Source organism: Somniosus microcephalus, chromosome 4 (genome assembly GCF_052327205.1).
Source record: "Somniosus microcephalus isolate GS21.2 chromosome 4, FLI_Smic_1.0, whole genome shotgun sequence".
In the NCBI taxonomy this organism is placed as follows: Eukaryota; Metazoa; Chordata; class Chondrichthyes; order Squaliformes; family Somniosidae; genus Somniosus; species Somniosus microcephalus.
This window is the reverse complement of record NC_140990.1, coordinates 98871108-98887097: the sequence shown is the minus strand read 5'-3', so window position 1 is coordinate 98887097 and position 15990 is coordinate 98871108. Positions and strand designations below refer to the sequence as shown.

The window sequence follows — 15990 nt, the reverse complement described above, 5'->3', positions numbered from 1 at the left end:
TGTCTCCATTTAATTACATAAGAAATAGGAGCAGGAGTAGGCCAATCGGCCCCTCGAGCCTGCTCCACCATTCAATAAGATCATGGCTGATCTGATCCTAACCTCAAATCTTCTATCACTCTGCATCCACCCGAACCCATGTGATCTCCCGGGAGAGGCGAAAAACCAGATAAAGACCCAATGGCCAATTTGGGAGAAAAAAATCTGGGAAATTCCTCTCCGACCCATCTAGGCGATCGAAATTCTTCCAGGAGATCACTCTGTCCCTATATTTTCTACAGTACTTACCTTCTGTAAAGGCGATCTCCACCCCAGCCAGGAACAGGAATAAAACCATCTCCTGAAATCTAACAGAATTAGAACACAGTAGGAGCAGAACAAGGCTACACGGCCCTGGGCCCGCTCCACTACCCACAGGGCCATGACCATTCCGAACCTAGACTCATGTCCAATTTCCTGCCCGCTCCCCGTAACCCTTAATTCCCTTTACTTCTAGGAAACTATCTATTTCTGTTTTAAATTTATTTAATGATGTAGCTTCCACAGCTTTCTGGGGCAGCAAATTCCACAAACCTACCACCCTCTGAGTGAAGAAGTTTCTCCTCATCTCAGTTTTGAAAGAGCAGCCCCTTATTCTAAGATTATGCCCCCTAGTTCTAGTTTCACCCATCATTGGGAACATCCTCACCGCATCCACCCGATCAAGCCCCTTCACAATCTTATATGTTTCAATAAGATCGCCTCTCATTCTTCTGAACTCCAATGAGTAGAGTCCCAATCTACTCAACCTCTCCTCATATGACCACCCCCTCATCCCCGGGATTAACCGAGTGAACCTTCTTTGTACTGACTCGAGAGCAAGTATGTCTTTTCTTAAGTATGGACACCAAAACTGTATGCAGTATTCCAGGTGCTGTCTCACCAATACCTTGTACAACTGCAGCAATACCTCCCTGTTTTTATATTCCAACCCCCTCGCAATAAAAGCCAACATTCCATTGGCCTTCTTAATCACTTGCTGCATCTGCATACTAACTTTTTGAGTTTCGTGCACCAGGACCCCCAGATCCCTTTGTACTACAGTACTTTCCAGTTTCTTGCCATTAAGATAATAACTTGCTCTATGATTTTTCCTGCCAAAGTGCATAACCTCACACTTTCCAGTATTGTATTCCATCTGCCAAATCTCTGCCCACTTACTTAGCCTGTCTATGTCCCTTTGCAGGTTTTTTATGTCCTCCTCACTCACTACTTTCCGTCCCATCTTTGTATCATCTGCAAACTTTGATATGTTACACTCGGTCCCCTCCTCCAAATCATTAATATAGATTGTAAAGAGTTGGGGACCCAGCACTGACCCCTGCGGAACACCACTAGTTACTGGTTGCCAATCTGAGAACGAACCATTTATCCCAACTCTCTGCTTTCTGTTAGAGAGCCAATCCTCCACCCACGCCAGAATATTACCCCCAATCCCGTGATTTTTTATCTTGAGCAATAATCTTTTGTGTGGCACCTTGTCAAATGCCTTTTGGAAGTCTAAATACACTACGTCCACTGGTTCCCCTTTATCCACCCTGTATGTTACTTCCTCAAAAAACTCAAGCAAATTTGTTAAACATGACTTCCCCTTCATGAAACCATGCTGAGTTTGCCCTATTAAATTATGTTTATCCAAATGTCCCGTTACTGTCTCCTTAATAATGGACTCTAACATTTTACCAACCACAGATGTTAGGCTAACAGGTCTATAGTTTCCAGCCTTCTGCCGACTACCCTTTTTAAATAAGGGTGTTACATTAGCAGTTTTCCAATCTGCCGGGACCTTTGCTGAGTCCAGTGAGTTTTGGAAAATTATTACCAATGCATCCACAATCCCTACCGCTACTTCCCTCAAGACCCTAGGATGCAAGCCATCAGGTCCAGGGGATTTATCCGCCTTGAGTCCCATTATTTTACCAAGTACCACTTCCTTAGTGATTTTAATTGTATTTAGTTCCTCCCCCCCTAGAGCCCCCTGTTTGTCCAGTGTTGGGATATTCTTAGTGTCCTCTACTGTAAAGACTGATACAAAATAATTGTTCAGTGTTTTTGCCATCTCCATGTTTCCCACCATTAATTTCCCGGTCTCATCCTCTAAGGGACCAACATTTACTTTAGCCACCCTTTTTCTTTTTATATAACTATAGAAACTTTTACTGTCTGTTTTTATATTTTTTGCTAATTTACTTTCATAATCTATCTTCCCTTTCTTAATCAATCTTTTTGTTATTTTTTGCTGTCTTTTAAAGACTTCCCAATCTTCCATCCTCCCACTAGATTTGGCTACCTTATATGCCCTTGTTTTTAGTCGGATACTATCCTTAATTACTTTACTTAGCCACGGATGGCTATCTTTTCTTTTACACCCTTTTTTCCTCAGTGGAATATATTTTTTTTGGAAGTTGTAAAATAACTCCTTAAATGTACACCACTGGTCATGTACCGTCTTACCCTTTAATCTATTTTCCCAGTCCACTCTAATTAATTCCGCTCTCATACCTTCATAGTCTCCTTTATTCAAGCTCAGCACGCTTGTTTGAGATCCAACCTTCTCACCCTCTAATTGAATATGGAATTCAACCATGTTATGGTCACTCATTCCAAGGGGATCCTTTACTAGGACATTTTTAATTAATCCCGTCTCATTACACAGGACCAGATCTAAGGTTGCTTGCCCCCTGGTCGGTTCAGTTACATACTGCTCAAGAAACCCATCCCTAATACACTCAATGAACTCTTCCTCAAGGCTGCTCTGCCCAATTTGATTTGTCCAGTTAATATGATAATTAAAATCCCCCATAATTATAGCTGTTCCCTTATTACAAGCCTCAACTATTTCCTGATTAATACTCCGTCCAACAGAGTTGCAACTGTTCGGAGGCCTATAGACTACACCCACTAGTGTTTTTTTCCCCTTATTATTCCTTACCTCCACCCAAACTGTTTCACTATCCTGCTCCTTTGACCCAATATCATTTCTCTGTATTATAGTGATTCCTTCCTTTATTAACATAGCCACCCCACCTCCTCTCCCTTCCTGCCTGTCCTTCCTGATTGTTAAATAACCTGGTATGTTTAATTCCCAGTCATGGTCACCCTGCAGCCATGTTTCTGTAATGGCCACAAGATCATACCCATATGTCATTATTTGTGCCGTTAACTCATTCATTTTGTTACGAATGCTACGTGCATTCAGATAAAGAACTTTCAAATATGTTTTGTAACACTTAGTTCCTGTTTTTTCCCTTTTTATTACTTTACTTTTTACTCCATACCTTCTGTCCCTTCCTGACACATTCTGTTTTTTAATTCCCCCACTGCTACCTAAGTCTATGACCTTCTCTGTTGTCATTTCTATTATTTGCTCTCTAGAAACCTCCCCCCCACTAATTAGTTTAAAGCCCTCTCTACAGCCCTAGTTATAATTGTTTTATATCTCTCCAAAGGTCAGCTAACTTTGACAGCATCTTTATAGATGTGGCCTTTCATGTTAGCACCTGTCTTTCTTGCACCATTCAGTGAAACTGCCAGCGATGTCAGTTTAACTCTTTCCCCACTTCACACATCATCCTGACTTAGAAGTATATCGCCGATCCTTCATCGTCACTGGGTCAAAATCCTGGAACTCCCTCCCTAACAGCACTGTGGGAGTACCATCACCACACGGACTGCAGCGATTCAAGAAGGCAGCTCACCACCACCTTCTCAAGGGCAACTAGGGATGGGCAATAAATGCCGGCCTTGCCAGCAACACCCACATCCCATATACTAATAAAAACAGCAGCTGCGGCTACACGGCCTCCCCAGAAAGAAAGACTTGCATTTCTACAGCGCCTTTCATAACCTCAGAACCTCCAAAAGCGCTTTACAGCCAATGAAGTACTTCTGTAGTCACTGTTGTACTGTAGGAAACGCGGCAGCCAATTTATGCACAGCAAGCTCCCACAAACAGCATGTGATAGTGACCTGATAATCTGTTTTGTCGACGTTCGTTGAAGGATAAATATTGGCCAGGACAAAAGGAATGTTAATGAGCGGGAGTGGTACCAGATAGTCTGGGGATAGCAGGGAGTGAAAGGAAGTAATAGATCTCTCTTTGTAATAAATATCGAGGAGAGCCAAGAGAGTGAAGACCAGGTCACATAGCTGTGGTCACTCATGTCAGGATAACAATGAACAAATAAAAGTAGTGTTGGGCACACACCATCTGGCTTGTACATATATCGCTGGATATTCTTCACTATCACTGGACTGACATCCTGGAACTCCCTCCCTAACTCCATTGTGGGAGTATCTTCACCACACGGACTGCAGCGGCTCAAGGAGAAGGCCCACCACCACCTTCTCAGGGCAACGAATGCAGCTTTGCCAGCCTCATTCACATCCCAAGAACGTGCATTTATATAGCGCCTTTAACGTAGTAAAACATCCCAAGGCGCTGGACAAGAGCGATGAACAAACAAAATTCGACACTGAGCCACGAGATATTAGGACAGATGACCAATAGTTCGGTCAAAGAGGTAGACTTTAAGGAGCGTCTTGAAGAAGGAGAGTTGGAGTGGTTTAGGGAGGGAATTCTAGAGCTTAGGGCTTCGGCAGCTGAAGGCACGGCCGCCAATGGTGGAGCGAAGAAAATTGGAGATGCACAAGAGGCTAGAGTTGGAGGATCGTGAGTTGTCAGTGGGTTGTAGGGCTGGAGGAGGATACAGTGATAGGGAGGGGCGAGGCCCACGGAGGGATTTGAAAACAGGGATGATAATTGTAACATGGAGGCATTGCTGGACCGGGATTCAATGTAGGTCAGCAAGCACAGGGGGCGATGGATGAACGGGACTTGGTGCGAGTTAGGAACACGGGCAGCTGAGTTTTGGATGAGCTCAAGTTTACGGAGGGTGGAGAATGGGAGGCTGGTCAGGAGAACGTTGGAATAGTCGAGTCTCGCGGGAACAAAGGCATGGGTGAGGGTTTCAGCATCGGATGGGCTGAGGCAGTGACCACTGCAACTTTTAAGGGAAAAGTGGATAAAAAGTTGAAGCAAAGATACAGGGATGAAGAGGGGAGAGCAAGATAGTGCTGTTAGTTTTGGATTACTCTAGTGAAGAGCCAGCACAGACACGATGGGCTGAACGGCCTCCTGCTTTGCAGTGAGCTGGAGCAGCCTCCGTCCCTTTACCAGGCATCTGGTACCTATGGAACATCCCTCTCTTAGGCACCAACCTTTACCAACACCATCAAGTCTCCCTCCTCCCAGGATAAAGACCATCAGGTTAGTCTTCAGCCGTGTGAGGGGGGGATGGGTGATGAAGAAAGGTTACCTACCTTGGGAGGATCTTCATTCTTCGACTGGTAACATGCTCCATAAACCAGCCATCTCACTCAATCCACCCCTCAGTGTTACGGTAGATTTATGTGTATAGTAATTTATCACTACACGTGCGTCTGTATAGAAAGAACTTACATTTGGATAGCGCCTATCACAACTTCAGGACGTCTCAAAGCACTTTACAACCAATTAAGTACTTCTGAAGTAGGAAATGCGGCAACCAGTTGGCACACAGCAAGCTCCCACAAACAGCAATGAGAAGGATCATGTTTTTAGTGATGTTGGTTGAGGGATAAAAATTGGCCCCAGGATAGCGAGGAGAACTCCCCTGTTCTTCCAATAGTGGCCGTGGGATCTTTTCCGTCCACCTGAGAGAGCAGACGGGGGCCTCGGTTTAACGCCTCATCCGAAAGACGGCACCTTCGACAGTGCAGCACGCTCTCAGTACTGGGGTGTCCCTGGATTATGGGGCTCAAGTCACTGGAGCGAGGGCTCGAACCCACGACCTTCTGACTCAGAGGCGAGGGTGCTACCCACTGCCACGTAAGTTAGAATCAGCTAGTTGGCATTCCACAGAATCATGTAGGTACTTGAGCTACAGTAACTGTACGGGTACAGTTAGGTTATAACACAGATCAAACAGATACACACAGGTGTACCAGGCAGGCACTATGGGGCTCGAGTCTCTGAAGTGGGGACTCAAACCCACAACCTTCTGACTCAGAGGCGAGAGGGAGAGCGACAGAGCCAAGGCGGACACTGCAAATACAATACACACTGACACAAAGTCAATAGACCCAGCTCCTTAAGTTTATCTGATGTTGGTTGAGGGGTTGCTCATTGGGCCAGTTCACTGGGGTGAACTCCCCTTGCGCTTGTTCAAAAATGTACATTAGCCCTTGTCTATATCTTTTAGTCAGGTTACGACCCGCTCCTGGGTGACTGATAGGTGGCAGGAAGGGGAGATGGCATCATGGCCACGCCCCTAATGGGTTGTCATCACAATGCCATGACACCATCAATGTCAGTGAGGGTGTGATCCAACCCATGGATCCCGGAGTGTTTGATTCAGGCTCAGGGCTGGGTGATCCTCAATGGGGGATGGGGGGGAGAGGAGCAAAGGCCCTGCAAGGTGGGTAACCACTCCTCCTCAGTGGGGTCTGACTCCACAGCAAATCATTTGGGAATAATTCGGAGGAAAGTGATCGGTTTCAGAGAGGCTACGAGGATGGCTGGAGTGGAATCAGGTATGTCACACACCTGCGGTACTGGGTACCCATCTCAAGTTAAGTTTCAGGTACAGCAGTGTACAGGAAGATTTACTCTGTATCTAACCCGTGCTGTACCTGCCCTGGGAGTGTTTGATGGGACAGTGTAGAGGGAGCTTTACTCTGTATCTAACCCGTGCTGTACCTGCCCTGGGAGTGTTTGATGGGACAGTGTAGAGGGAGCTTTACTCTGTATCTAACCCATGCTGTACCTGCCCTGGGAGTGTTTGATGGGACAGTGTAGAGGGAGCTTTACTCTGTATCTAACCCATGCTATACCTGCCCTGGGAGTGTTTGATGGGAGTGTGGAGGGAGCTTTACTCTGTATCTAACCCGTGCTGTACCTGCCCTGGGAGTGTTTGATGGGACAGTGTAGAGGGAGCTTTGCTCTGTATCTAACCCGTGCTGTACCTGCCCTGGGAGTGTTTGATGGGACAGTGTAGAGGGAGCTTTGCTCTGTATCTAACCCGTGCTGTACCTGCCCTGGGAGTGTTTGATGGGACAGTGTAGAGGGAGCTTTGCTCTGTATCTAACCCGTGCTGTACCTGCCCTGGGAGTGTTTGATGGGACAGTGTAGAGGGAGCTTTGCTCTGTATCTAACCCGTGCTGTACCTGCCCTGGGAGTGTTTGATGGGACAGTGTAGAGGGAGCTTTACTCTGTATCTAACCCATGCTATACCTGCCCTGGGAGTGTTTGATGGGACAGTGTAGAGGGAGCTTTGCTCTGTATCTAACCCGTGCTGTACCTGCCCTGGGAGTGTTTGATGGGACAGTGTAGAGGGAGCTTTACTCTGTATCTAACCCATGCTGTACCTGCCCTGGGATTGTTTGATGGGACAGTGTAGAGGGAGCTTTACTCTGTATCTAACCCATGCTGTACCTGCCCTGGGATTGTTTGATGGGACAGTGTAGAGGGAGCTTTACTCTGTATCTAACCCATGCTGTACCTGCCCTGGGATTGTTTGATGGGACAGTGTAGAGGGAGCTTTACTCTGTATCTAACACGTGCTGTACCTGCCCTGGGAGTGTTTGATGGGACAGTGTAGAGGGAGCTTTACTCTGTATCTAACCCATGCTGTACCTGCCCTGGGAGTGTTTGATGGGACAGTGTAGAGGGAGCTTTACTCTGTATCTAACCCGTGCTGTACCTGCCCTGGGAGTGTGTGATGGGACAGTGTAGAGGGAGCTTTACTCTGTATCTAACCCGTGCTGTACCTGCCCTGGGAGTGTGTGATGCTGACTGTCATGTTGCCGGATTATTACCCTTGCTACTTTCTCAGGTTCAGTGTCACTGGTCACTTGTCAAGTGCACCTCACGTCCCCTAGCACCTGGAGTGCATCCATTCCTGGGTAAATGCTTGTTTGACCCTCTGATCATAACAGAGCTCCTGTACTCCGCGTACTCATTCCTGGAATATAATCACACACTGTTACCAACTTGAGGCACAAACTTTGAACCAACAGGTAGGTTTATTTACATAAAATAAGCAATAATGAACAGTAAACAGTATAACACAGTGACATATGTATCTTCCCACGCTCCTCCACAAAACATAACAATGTTCACTCTAAAGACAGGTTTACCTGCTCCAGCTACAATCTGGATTGGTTTAATCTTTGCTAGGTCCACACTTTTTTTGAATCGCATTCAGCCCTTGGCTGTGAGATTGGCTCAGTCTGTAACCGAAAAGACCGTAACATCGCCCGTCTCCTTCCGTGCCTCAGCTCATCTGCTGCTGAGACCCCCATCCATGCCTTTGTTACCTCCAGACTCGACTATTCCGATGCACTCCTGGCTGGCCTCCCATCTTTCACCCTTCAGCCAGTGGCTCAGTTGGTAGCACCCTCGCTCTGAGTCAGAAGGTTGTGGGTTCAAGTCCCACTCCGGAGACTTGAGCACAAAAATCTAGGCTGACATTCCAGTGCAGTGCTGGGGGAGTACTTCACTGCCGGAGGTGCCATCTTTCGGATGAGACGTCAAACCGAGGCCCCCGTCTATCCCGTGGCACTATTTTGAAGAAGAGCAGGGGAGTATATCCCCGGTGTCCAGGGGCCAATATTTATCCCTCAATCAACATAACAAAAACAGATTATCTGGTCATGATCACATTGCTGATTGTGGGAGCTTGCTGTGTGCAAATTGGCTGCCGTGTTTCCTACATTACAACAGTGACTACACTTCAAAAGTACTGCATTAGCTGTAAAGCGCTTTGGGACGTCCGGTGGTCGTGAAAGGCGCTATATAAATGTAAGTCTTTCTTCATAAACTCATCCAAAACTCTGCTGCCCGTGTCCTAACTTGCACCAAGTCCCGTTCACCCATCACCCCCTGTGCTCGCTGACCTACATCGGCTCCCGGTCCGGCAGCGGCTGGATTTGAAAATTCTGATCCTTGTGTTCAAATCCCTCCATGGCCTCGGCCCTCCCTATCACTGTAACCTCCTCCAGCCCTACAACTCTCAGAGATCTCTGCGCTCCTCCAATTCTGGCCTCTTACACATCCCTGATTTTAATCGCTCCACCATTGGCGGCCGTGCCTTCAGCTGCCTAGACCCTAAACTCTGGAATTCCCTCCCTAAACCTCGCCGTTTCTCTACTGCTCCCTCCTCCTTTAAAAAAAACCCCTTCAAACCTAACTCTTTGAGCAAGCTTTTGGTCATCTGTCCTAATATCGCCTTACGTGTCTCGGTGTCAACATTTTTGTTTGATATCGCTCCTGTGAAGTTTTACTATGTTAAAGGTGCTGTATAAATGCAAGTTGTTGTGAACTGACAATTTATTTTCTGTAAGAGGAAATTCACTGCCCAACATCACCGATCCGTCGTAGAGGGCTGTAGCCAATTAATGACCCTGTCCTTTTCTCAGAAGGTCTCAGTCAAAGCCACTGCCAAGGCTGGGATGGGCTCCTCGTGGAGGCAAAAAGCCTGGAATCCTTTAACGACTGGATGCTGCAATGGAGGGGGGCAGAATTAATACAGTAGCTTGAGGTGGACAAAATTATTTAGCAAGTTTGCCATTTCCTTATTTTCCATTACAGTATCACCTGCGTCTGTCATTAAAGGGCTCACATTACTCTTAGCCACACTCTGTCTCTTAACATACTCGTAAAAACTTTTGCTGTTGTCCTTGATCTCCCTTGCAAGTTTTTTCTCTTCTTTAACTCTTGGTACTTTCTCTGTAACCCTTTGCTGTTCTTTACCTCTCTCCCAGTCTGTGGGATCTCTATGCAGTTGAGCGTTTTTTAATTTTACACTATCTTTTGTTGGCCAAGGTTGCTTAATTACACATGTGGAGCTCTTGCCCTTTAAGGGGATGCCCTTAAAAAGAATACTGTAGCCACGAGGAGTCCTTAGAGCAGAGAAGGCTGAGGGGGACCTGATTGAGGTGCACAAAATTATGAGGGGCATAGATGGAAAGGAACTTTTCCCCTTAATAGAGGGGTCAATAACCAGGGGGCATAGTTCCAAGGTAAGGGGCAGGAGGTTTAGAGGGGATTTGAGGAAAAACTTTTTCACCCAGAGGGTGGTTGGAATCTGGAACTCACTGCCTGAAAGGGTGGTAGAGGCAGGAACCCTCACAACATTCAAGAGGCATTTAGATGAGCACTTGAAACGCCACAGCATACAAGGCTACGGACCAAGTGCTGGAAAATGGGATTAGAATAGACAAGGCTTGACGGCCGGCGCGGACACGATGGGCCGAAGGGCCTCTTTCTGTGCTGTATAACTCTATGACTTTGACTTGTAAATACGCCCGCAGATCTTGAAACAAAAGCAGGAGGTGACTACATCTTCCCATGAATACATAGGAACATCGGAACAGGAGGCCATTCAACCCCTCGAGCCTGTTCCGCCATTCAGTTAGATCATGGCTGACCCGTATCTTAACTCCATCTACCCACCTTGGTTCCGTAACCCTTAATACCCTTGCCTAACAAAAATCTATCAATCTTAGTTTTGAAATTTGTCAATTGGTACCCCCAGCCTCAACAGCTTTTGTGGGGGGGGGGGGGGGGGGGAAGAGTTCCAGATTTCCACTACCCTTTGTGAGAGAAATGCTTCCCAACAACACCCCTGAACGGCCTAGCTCTAATTTTAAGGTCATGCCCCCTTGCTGTGGACTCCCCCCACCAGAGGAAACAGTTTCTCTTTATCTACCCTATTGAAACCTTTAATCGTCTTAAACACCTCAATTAGATCACCTCTTACTCTTCTATATTTAAGGTAATACATCAGAACAAATAGCCATTCATCAATCTTTGACTAGGGCCAAGATACTTGTCACTGAGCGTGCAAGCATCGGCCAATTGCCACATGGAACTTACTAGTGTCCTCAGTTTTACCAATTTACGTTGATGAAGGAGACCGCAGACAGCCGGTCTGGAACTGAACTGATGTGTTTTCCTTGGCGAAATACCCCGTGTGATTCCTTATGTGCTGATTCTAGCAACACAAAATACAAGTTTAAAAAATACACCACGGACAAAAATGGTATGTTTGTTTTCAGCATACAGGCACCAGGGGCTCGGAGTGATAAAAATTCCCATTTCCCGGCACTGACATCCATAAGCACAAACATTCACCCAACAGAAGGTGAGATAAACCCATTCGCTTCTCCCCCAGACACAGAGGGATAGGGAACATCGGGAACAAGTCACCAATCAGCTCTTGGCTTGTCTTAGAGACATCACGGACTCGATACGGTGTTTGAAACAAAGCTGATTGAGTTGTCACATATTTAGAATAATAAATAAAATCCAGTGATAGGGAGTTATTAACATCAGGAAAAACTACTAGCATGAACATGGTTCAGTCCAGGATGTGATTAACAGCACCAATAACAGCAGAATCCAACCCCTGCAGTCAAACGTGAGTACGCTGGTGTCTCAGCAGGTGGGATGACTGAGTGAATCCCTTTCCACACACGGAGCAGGTGAACGGCCTCTCCCCAGTGTGAATGTGCTGGTGTGTCAGCAGGTAGGATGAACAAGTGAATCCCTTCCCGCACACGGAGCAGGTGAACGGCCTCTCGCCGGTGTGGACTCGCTGGTGCGTCAGCAGGTTTGAGGACTGAGTGAATCCCATCCCGCACTCGGAGCAGGTGAACGGTCTCTCGCCGGTGTGGACCCGCTGGTGTCTCAGCAGGTTGGACGAGTGAGTGAATCCCTTCCTGCACACGGAGCAGGTGAACGGTCTCTCCCCGGTGTGAATACGCTGGTGCATCAGCAGGTGCGACGAGCGGGTGAACGCCTTCCCGCACACGGCGCAGGTCAAGAGCCTGTTGCTGGCGTGAGTGCACCGGTGTGTCAACTGGCTGGACGGCCGCCTGAACCTCTTGGTGCATTGAGAGCAACCGAACGGTCTCTCCTCGCTGTGAATGCGCTGGTGTTGCACCAACAACTCGGGGCTTTTAAAGCTGCTCCCACACTCGGAGCATTTGAAAGGCCGCTCGTCGGTGTGAACTAGCTGGTGTCTCAGCAGGTGGAAAGAAGAATTGAATCCCTTCCCGCACGTGGAGCAGGTGAACGGCCTCTCCCCGGTGTGAATCCGCTGGTGAGTCCGCAGGTGGGACGACTGGGTGAATCCCTTCCCGCATACGGAGCAGGTGAACGGCCGCTCCCCGGTGTGGCTGTGCCAATGTTTTCCCGGCTGGGATTGGCACGGAAACCCCGTCTCGGCGTCGTCACAGTCACACGGTTGCCCCCCGGCGGTGTGGCTGCGCTTGTGCCTCGCCAGGTTCGACAGTCGGCTGAAGGCTCGGCCACACACGGAGCATGTGAACGGTCTCTCGCTGCTGTGATTGGTGCCTTGTTCTTCCATGATAGGTTCGGATGAATCGAGCGACTCCGTCAGATCGCGACGTGATGTTTGGCTTGAGTTTCCCGTCTGCAAATCCTCCCCTTCTAATACCCTGTAAACATAGAAACATAAACATAGAAACATAGAAGATAGGAGCAGGAGTAGGCCATTCAGCCCCTCGAGCCTGCTCCGCCATTCAATGAGATCATGGCTGATCATCCAAATTCAGTACCCTGTCCCTGCCTTCTCCCCATATCCCTTGATCCCTTTAGCCTCAAGAAATATATCCAACTCTTTCTTGAATATATTTAATTAATTGGCCTCAACTGCTTTGTGTGGTAGAGAATTCCACAGGTTCACCTCTCTCTGGGTGAAGCAATTCCTCCTCATCTCTGTCCTAAATGGCTTACCCCTTTTCTTTAGACTGTGACCCCTGGTTCTGGACTCTCCGCCATCGGGAACATCCTTCCTGCATCCAGTCTGTTAGAATTTTAAAAGGAGTTTACAAAAGCCATTTCTGTAAGTACAGGATAGAAATTCAGAAGACAATTCCCATTTATACAGACCATTCTTTCCTCTCTTGTACCTTCTGAGCTGTAAATCCCCCCGTCCAACGCACTCCTCCTGGGCTTTAGGAAGGACGTGAAGGCTTTGGAGAGGGTGCAGAAGAGAGTTACTGGAATGGTTCCAGGGTTGAGGGATTACAGTTACATGGATAGAAAGAAAGACTTGCATTTATACAGCGTCTTTCACGACCACCGGACGTCTCAAAGCGCTTTACAGCCAAAGAAGTACTTTTGAAGTGGAGTCACTGTTGTAGTGTGGGAAATAGACTAGAGAAGCTGGGGTGGTTCTCCTTGGAGCAGAGAAGGCTAACAGCAGATTTGATAGAGGTGTTTAAAATCATGAAGGATTCAGATAGAGTAAATAAAGAGAAACTGTTTCCAGTGACTGAAGGGTCGTTAACCAGAGGGCACAGATTGAAGGTGATTGGGAAAAGAACCAGAGGCGACATGAGGAAAACCTTTTTACACAACGAGTGGTCAGGATTTGGAATGCACTGCCTGAGAGGGTGGTGGATACAGATTCAATAGTGGCCTTCAAAAGGGAATTGGATAAATACTTGAAGGAGAAAAAATGGGGAAAGAGCGGGACTAACTGGATTGCTCTTCGAAAGAGCCAGCGCAGACTCGATGGACCGAATGGCCTCCTTCTGTGCTGTACAATTCTAAGATTCCTCCTCCTTTCAAACCAAGATTCACCACACCATCTCCTATTACTTTTTCCCTCCCCTTCCTCAATCCAGTGACTTGATGCTGGCATAAATCTCCCCTCCAGCAGTCAGCAGAAAGGTCAGCAGAAAGGGGCAGATCCCATCTGACCAACCTCCCTGATCTATTTGAGGAACTGACAAGCCAAGTGGGCAGCGGTAAGCCCTATGACGTGGTTTCCTCGAATTCCTGAAGGCTTTTGATAAAAGTACCACAGAAAAGATCATCAGTTAAAGAATGAGCTGCATTTCTATAGCCCCTTTCACGACCACAGGACGTCCCAAAACCAATTAAGTGCATTTGAAGTGTAGTTACTATCGCAATGTAGGAAACGAGGCAGCCAACTTATGCACAACAAGGTCCCACAAACAGCAACGTGATACTGACCGGACAATCTGTTTTAGTGATGTTGCAATTATAAGGAGGGTCTTAAAGGAGGGGTTTTGGGGGCATTCCAGAGAGTGGGACCAGGAGCCTGCAGGCATGGCTGCCAACGGCTTGGGTGATGGGATTGGAGTCAAAGGAATGCAGAGCTGGAGGAAGGTTATAGCACTGAAGGAGGTTATGCACATATACATTGATGAAAATATGACACGAGAAAAGGTAATTAGCCAAAAAGAGCACAACTTCAAATACACCCTGAATAATTTGTATTCGCCACAAATTAGCTTCAGATGAAGACTACTGGAGCCCACTGGACTCAGATAGCCCCACGTGGCTCAGGATAGGTTGTTATATACTTGGTGGAGGGGGCGAGGGTGTATTACCCAGTCCCTTCTCATGGAATCATAGAATGGTTACAGCACAGGAGGCCATTTGGCCCATCGAGCCCGTGCCAGCTTTCTGCAACAGCACTTCTAGTCCCACTCCCCCGCCCTTTCCCCATAGCCCTGCAATTTTTTTTCCGCAGGTACTTATTCAACTCCCTTTTGAAGGCCACGATTAAATCTGCCCCCATCAGCCTCTCGGACAATGCATTCCAGATCACAACCACTCGCTGCGTAAAAAAGTTTTTCCTCATGTCGCCTTTGGTTCTTTTGCCAATCACCTTAAATCTGTGTCCTCTGGTTCTCGACCATTATGCCAATGGGAACAGTTTCTCTCTATGTACTCTTGTCCAGACCCCTCATGATTTTGAACACCTCTATCAAATCTCCTCTCAATCTTCTCTGCTCTAGAGGAGAACAACCCCAGCTTCTCCCGTCTACCCACGTAACTGAAGTTCCTCATCCCTGGAACCATTCTTGTAAATCTTTTCTGCACCCTCTCGAAGGCCTTCACATCCTTCCTAAACTGCGGTGCCCAGAATTGGACACAATACTCCAGTTGAGGCCGAACCAGCGTTTTCTAAAGGTTCATCATAACGTCCTTGCTTTTGTACTCTGTGCTTCTACTTATAAAGCCCAGGATCCCGTATGCTATTTAACTGCTTTCACAACCTGCCCTGCCAACTTCAATGATTTATGCACACGTACCCCGCCCCCCGAACAGGGTCTCAGTCCCAACTCCACCCATTGCATGCCTAGATGTGGATGGGGTAGGGAGCTGCGCAAGGGTCTGACTTGGCCATCAATGGCAACCTTGCCTCCCCACAATCCACAGCGCGCCAGAGACCGCTCTATCTCGCCAACGGCCACCTCAACGCGCATGCGCCACCTTGAGTGGGGCACGCAGTGCATCCTGGGCTGGGTTTTCGGGTCGGTTTTTTTTTCCCCCCGTGAGGCCGGTCGGAGCGAGCGAGGCAAAAATCACCGGGTGCGTAGGAAGGAAGGAGGGTGGGTCGGGATTGTCGGAAGCGTTCCTGGTGTTCATGAAGCCTGCACCGATCGCTCGCCACCCCCCACAGCCGGAGACTGCTGCTAGGGCCTCGGACTCGGTGTTGATTAGATCCCGCAGAGCCCGGCTGCGCCTGGAAGCTTCTCTCGCCGCGCCCCGCAGCGCGCATGCTCCAGAAACAGACCCTCTCTATCGCGCATGCTCCAGAAACAGACCCTCTCTATCGCGCATGCTCCAGACGCAGACCCCCACTCTCTTCCGCGTATGCTTCAGACGCAGACCCTCACTCTCACGCGCATGCTCCAGACGCAGACCCTCTCTTTGTCTCTCTCTCCCGCGCCTGCGCACTGGCTCCACTGACACTTGACAAGGGTTTAGTCTGGGGCGCAGTGTGTTCTGTTTTTTTTATCATTAATTCACGGGATGTCGGCGTCTCTGGCAAGCCCAGCATTTATTGCCCGTCCCTAGTTGCCCTTGAGAAGGTGGTGAGCCACCTTCTTGAACCGCTGCAG

General features: G+C 47.9%; 2 protein-coding genes across 7 annotated transcripts in view; one reads left to right on the top strand and one right to left on the bottom strand.

Moving 5' to 3' along the window:
* Nucleotides 1-8081: 8081 nt before the first annotated feature.
* On the bottom strand, nt 8082-15798 carry LOC147119571 (uncharacterized). Of its 4 annotated transcripts, XR_015078043.1 has the most exons (4): nt 15455-15798; nt 12842-12948; nt 10958-11075; nt 8082-9581 (listed from the first exon to the last, which is right to left on the bottom strand). XR_015078043.1 is itself a non-coding variant. In XM_085985139.1 (3 exons), the coding sequence occupies exon 2, from the start codon at nt 12450-12452 to the stop codon at nt 11496-11498; it is 957 nt and encodes a 318-aa protein (XP_085841265.1). In that variant the 5' UTR covers nt 12453-12543; nt 15455-15798; the 3' UTR covers nt 8082-9581; nt 10958-11495. The 4 variants fall into 4 exon arrangements, 1 of the variants encoding a protein (XP_085841265.1); XR_015078041.1 differs by lacking the exon at nt 12842-12948 and having other exon boundaries at nt 15455-15787; XR_015078042.1 differs by lacking the exon at nt 15455-15798 and having other exon boundaries at nt 12842-13331.
* Nucleotides 15130-15990, top strand: part of LOC147119570 (uncharacterized) — an 87726-nt gene continuing 86865 nt past the window's right edge. The window contains exon 1 of one of the 3 annotated variants that reach the window (XM_085985135.1): nt 15130-15457. The gene's annotated coding sequence lies outside the window, so the exon portion shown is untranslated. The remainder of the gene's footprint in view (nt 15458-15990) is intronic. The other 2 variants (XM_085985136.1, XM_085985134.1) reach the window with 2 other exon arrangements.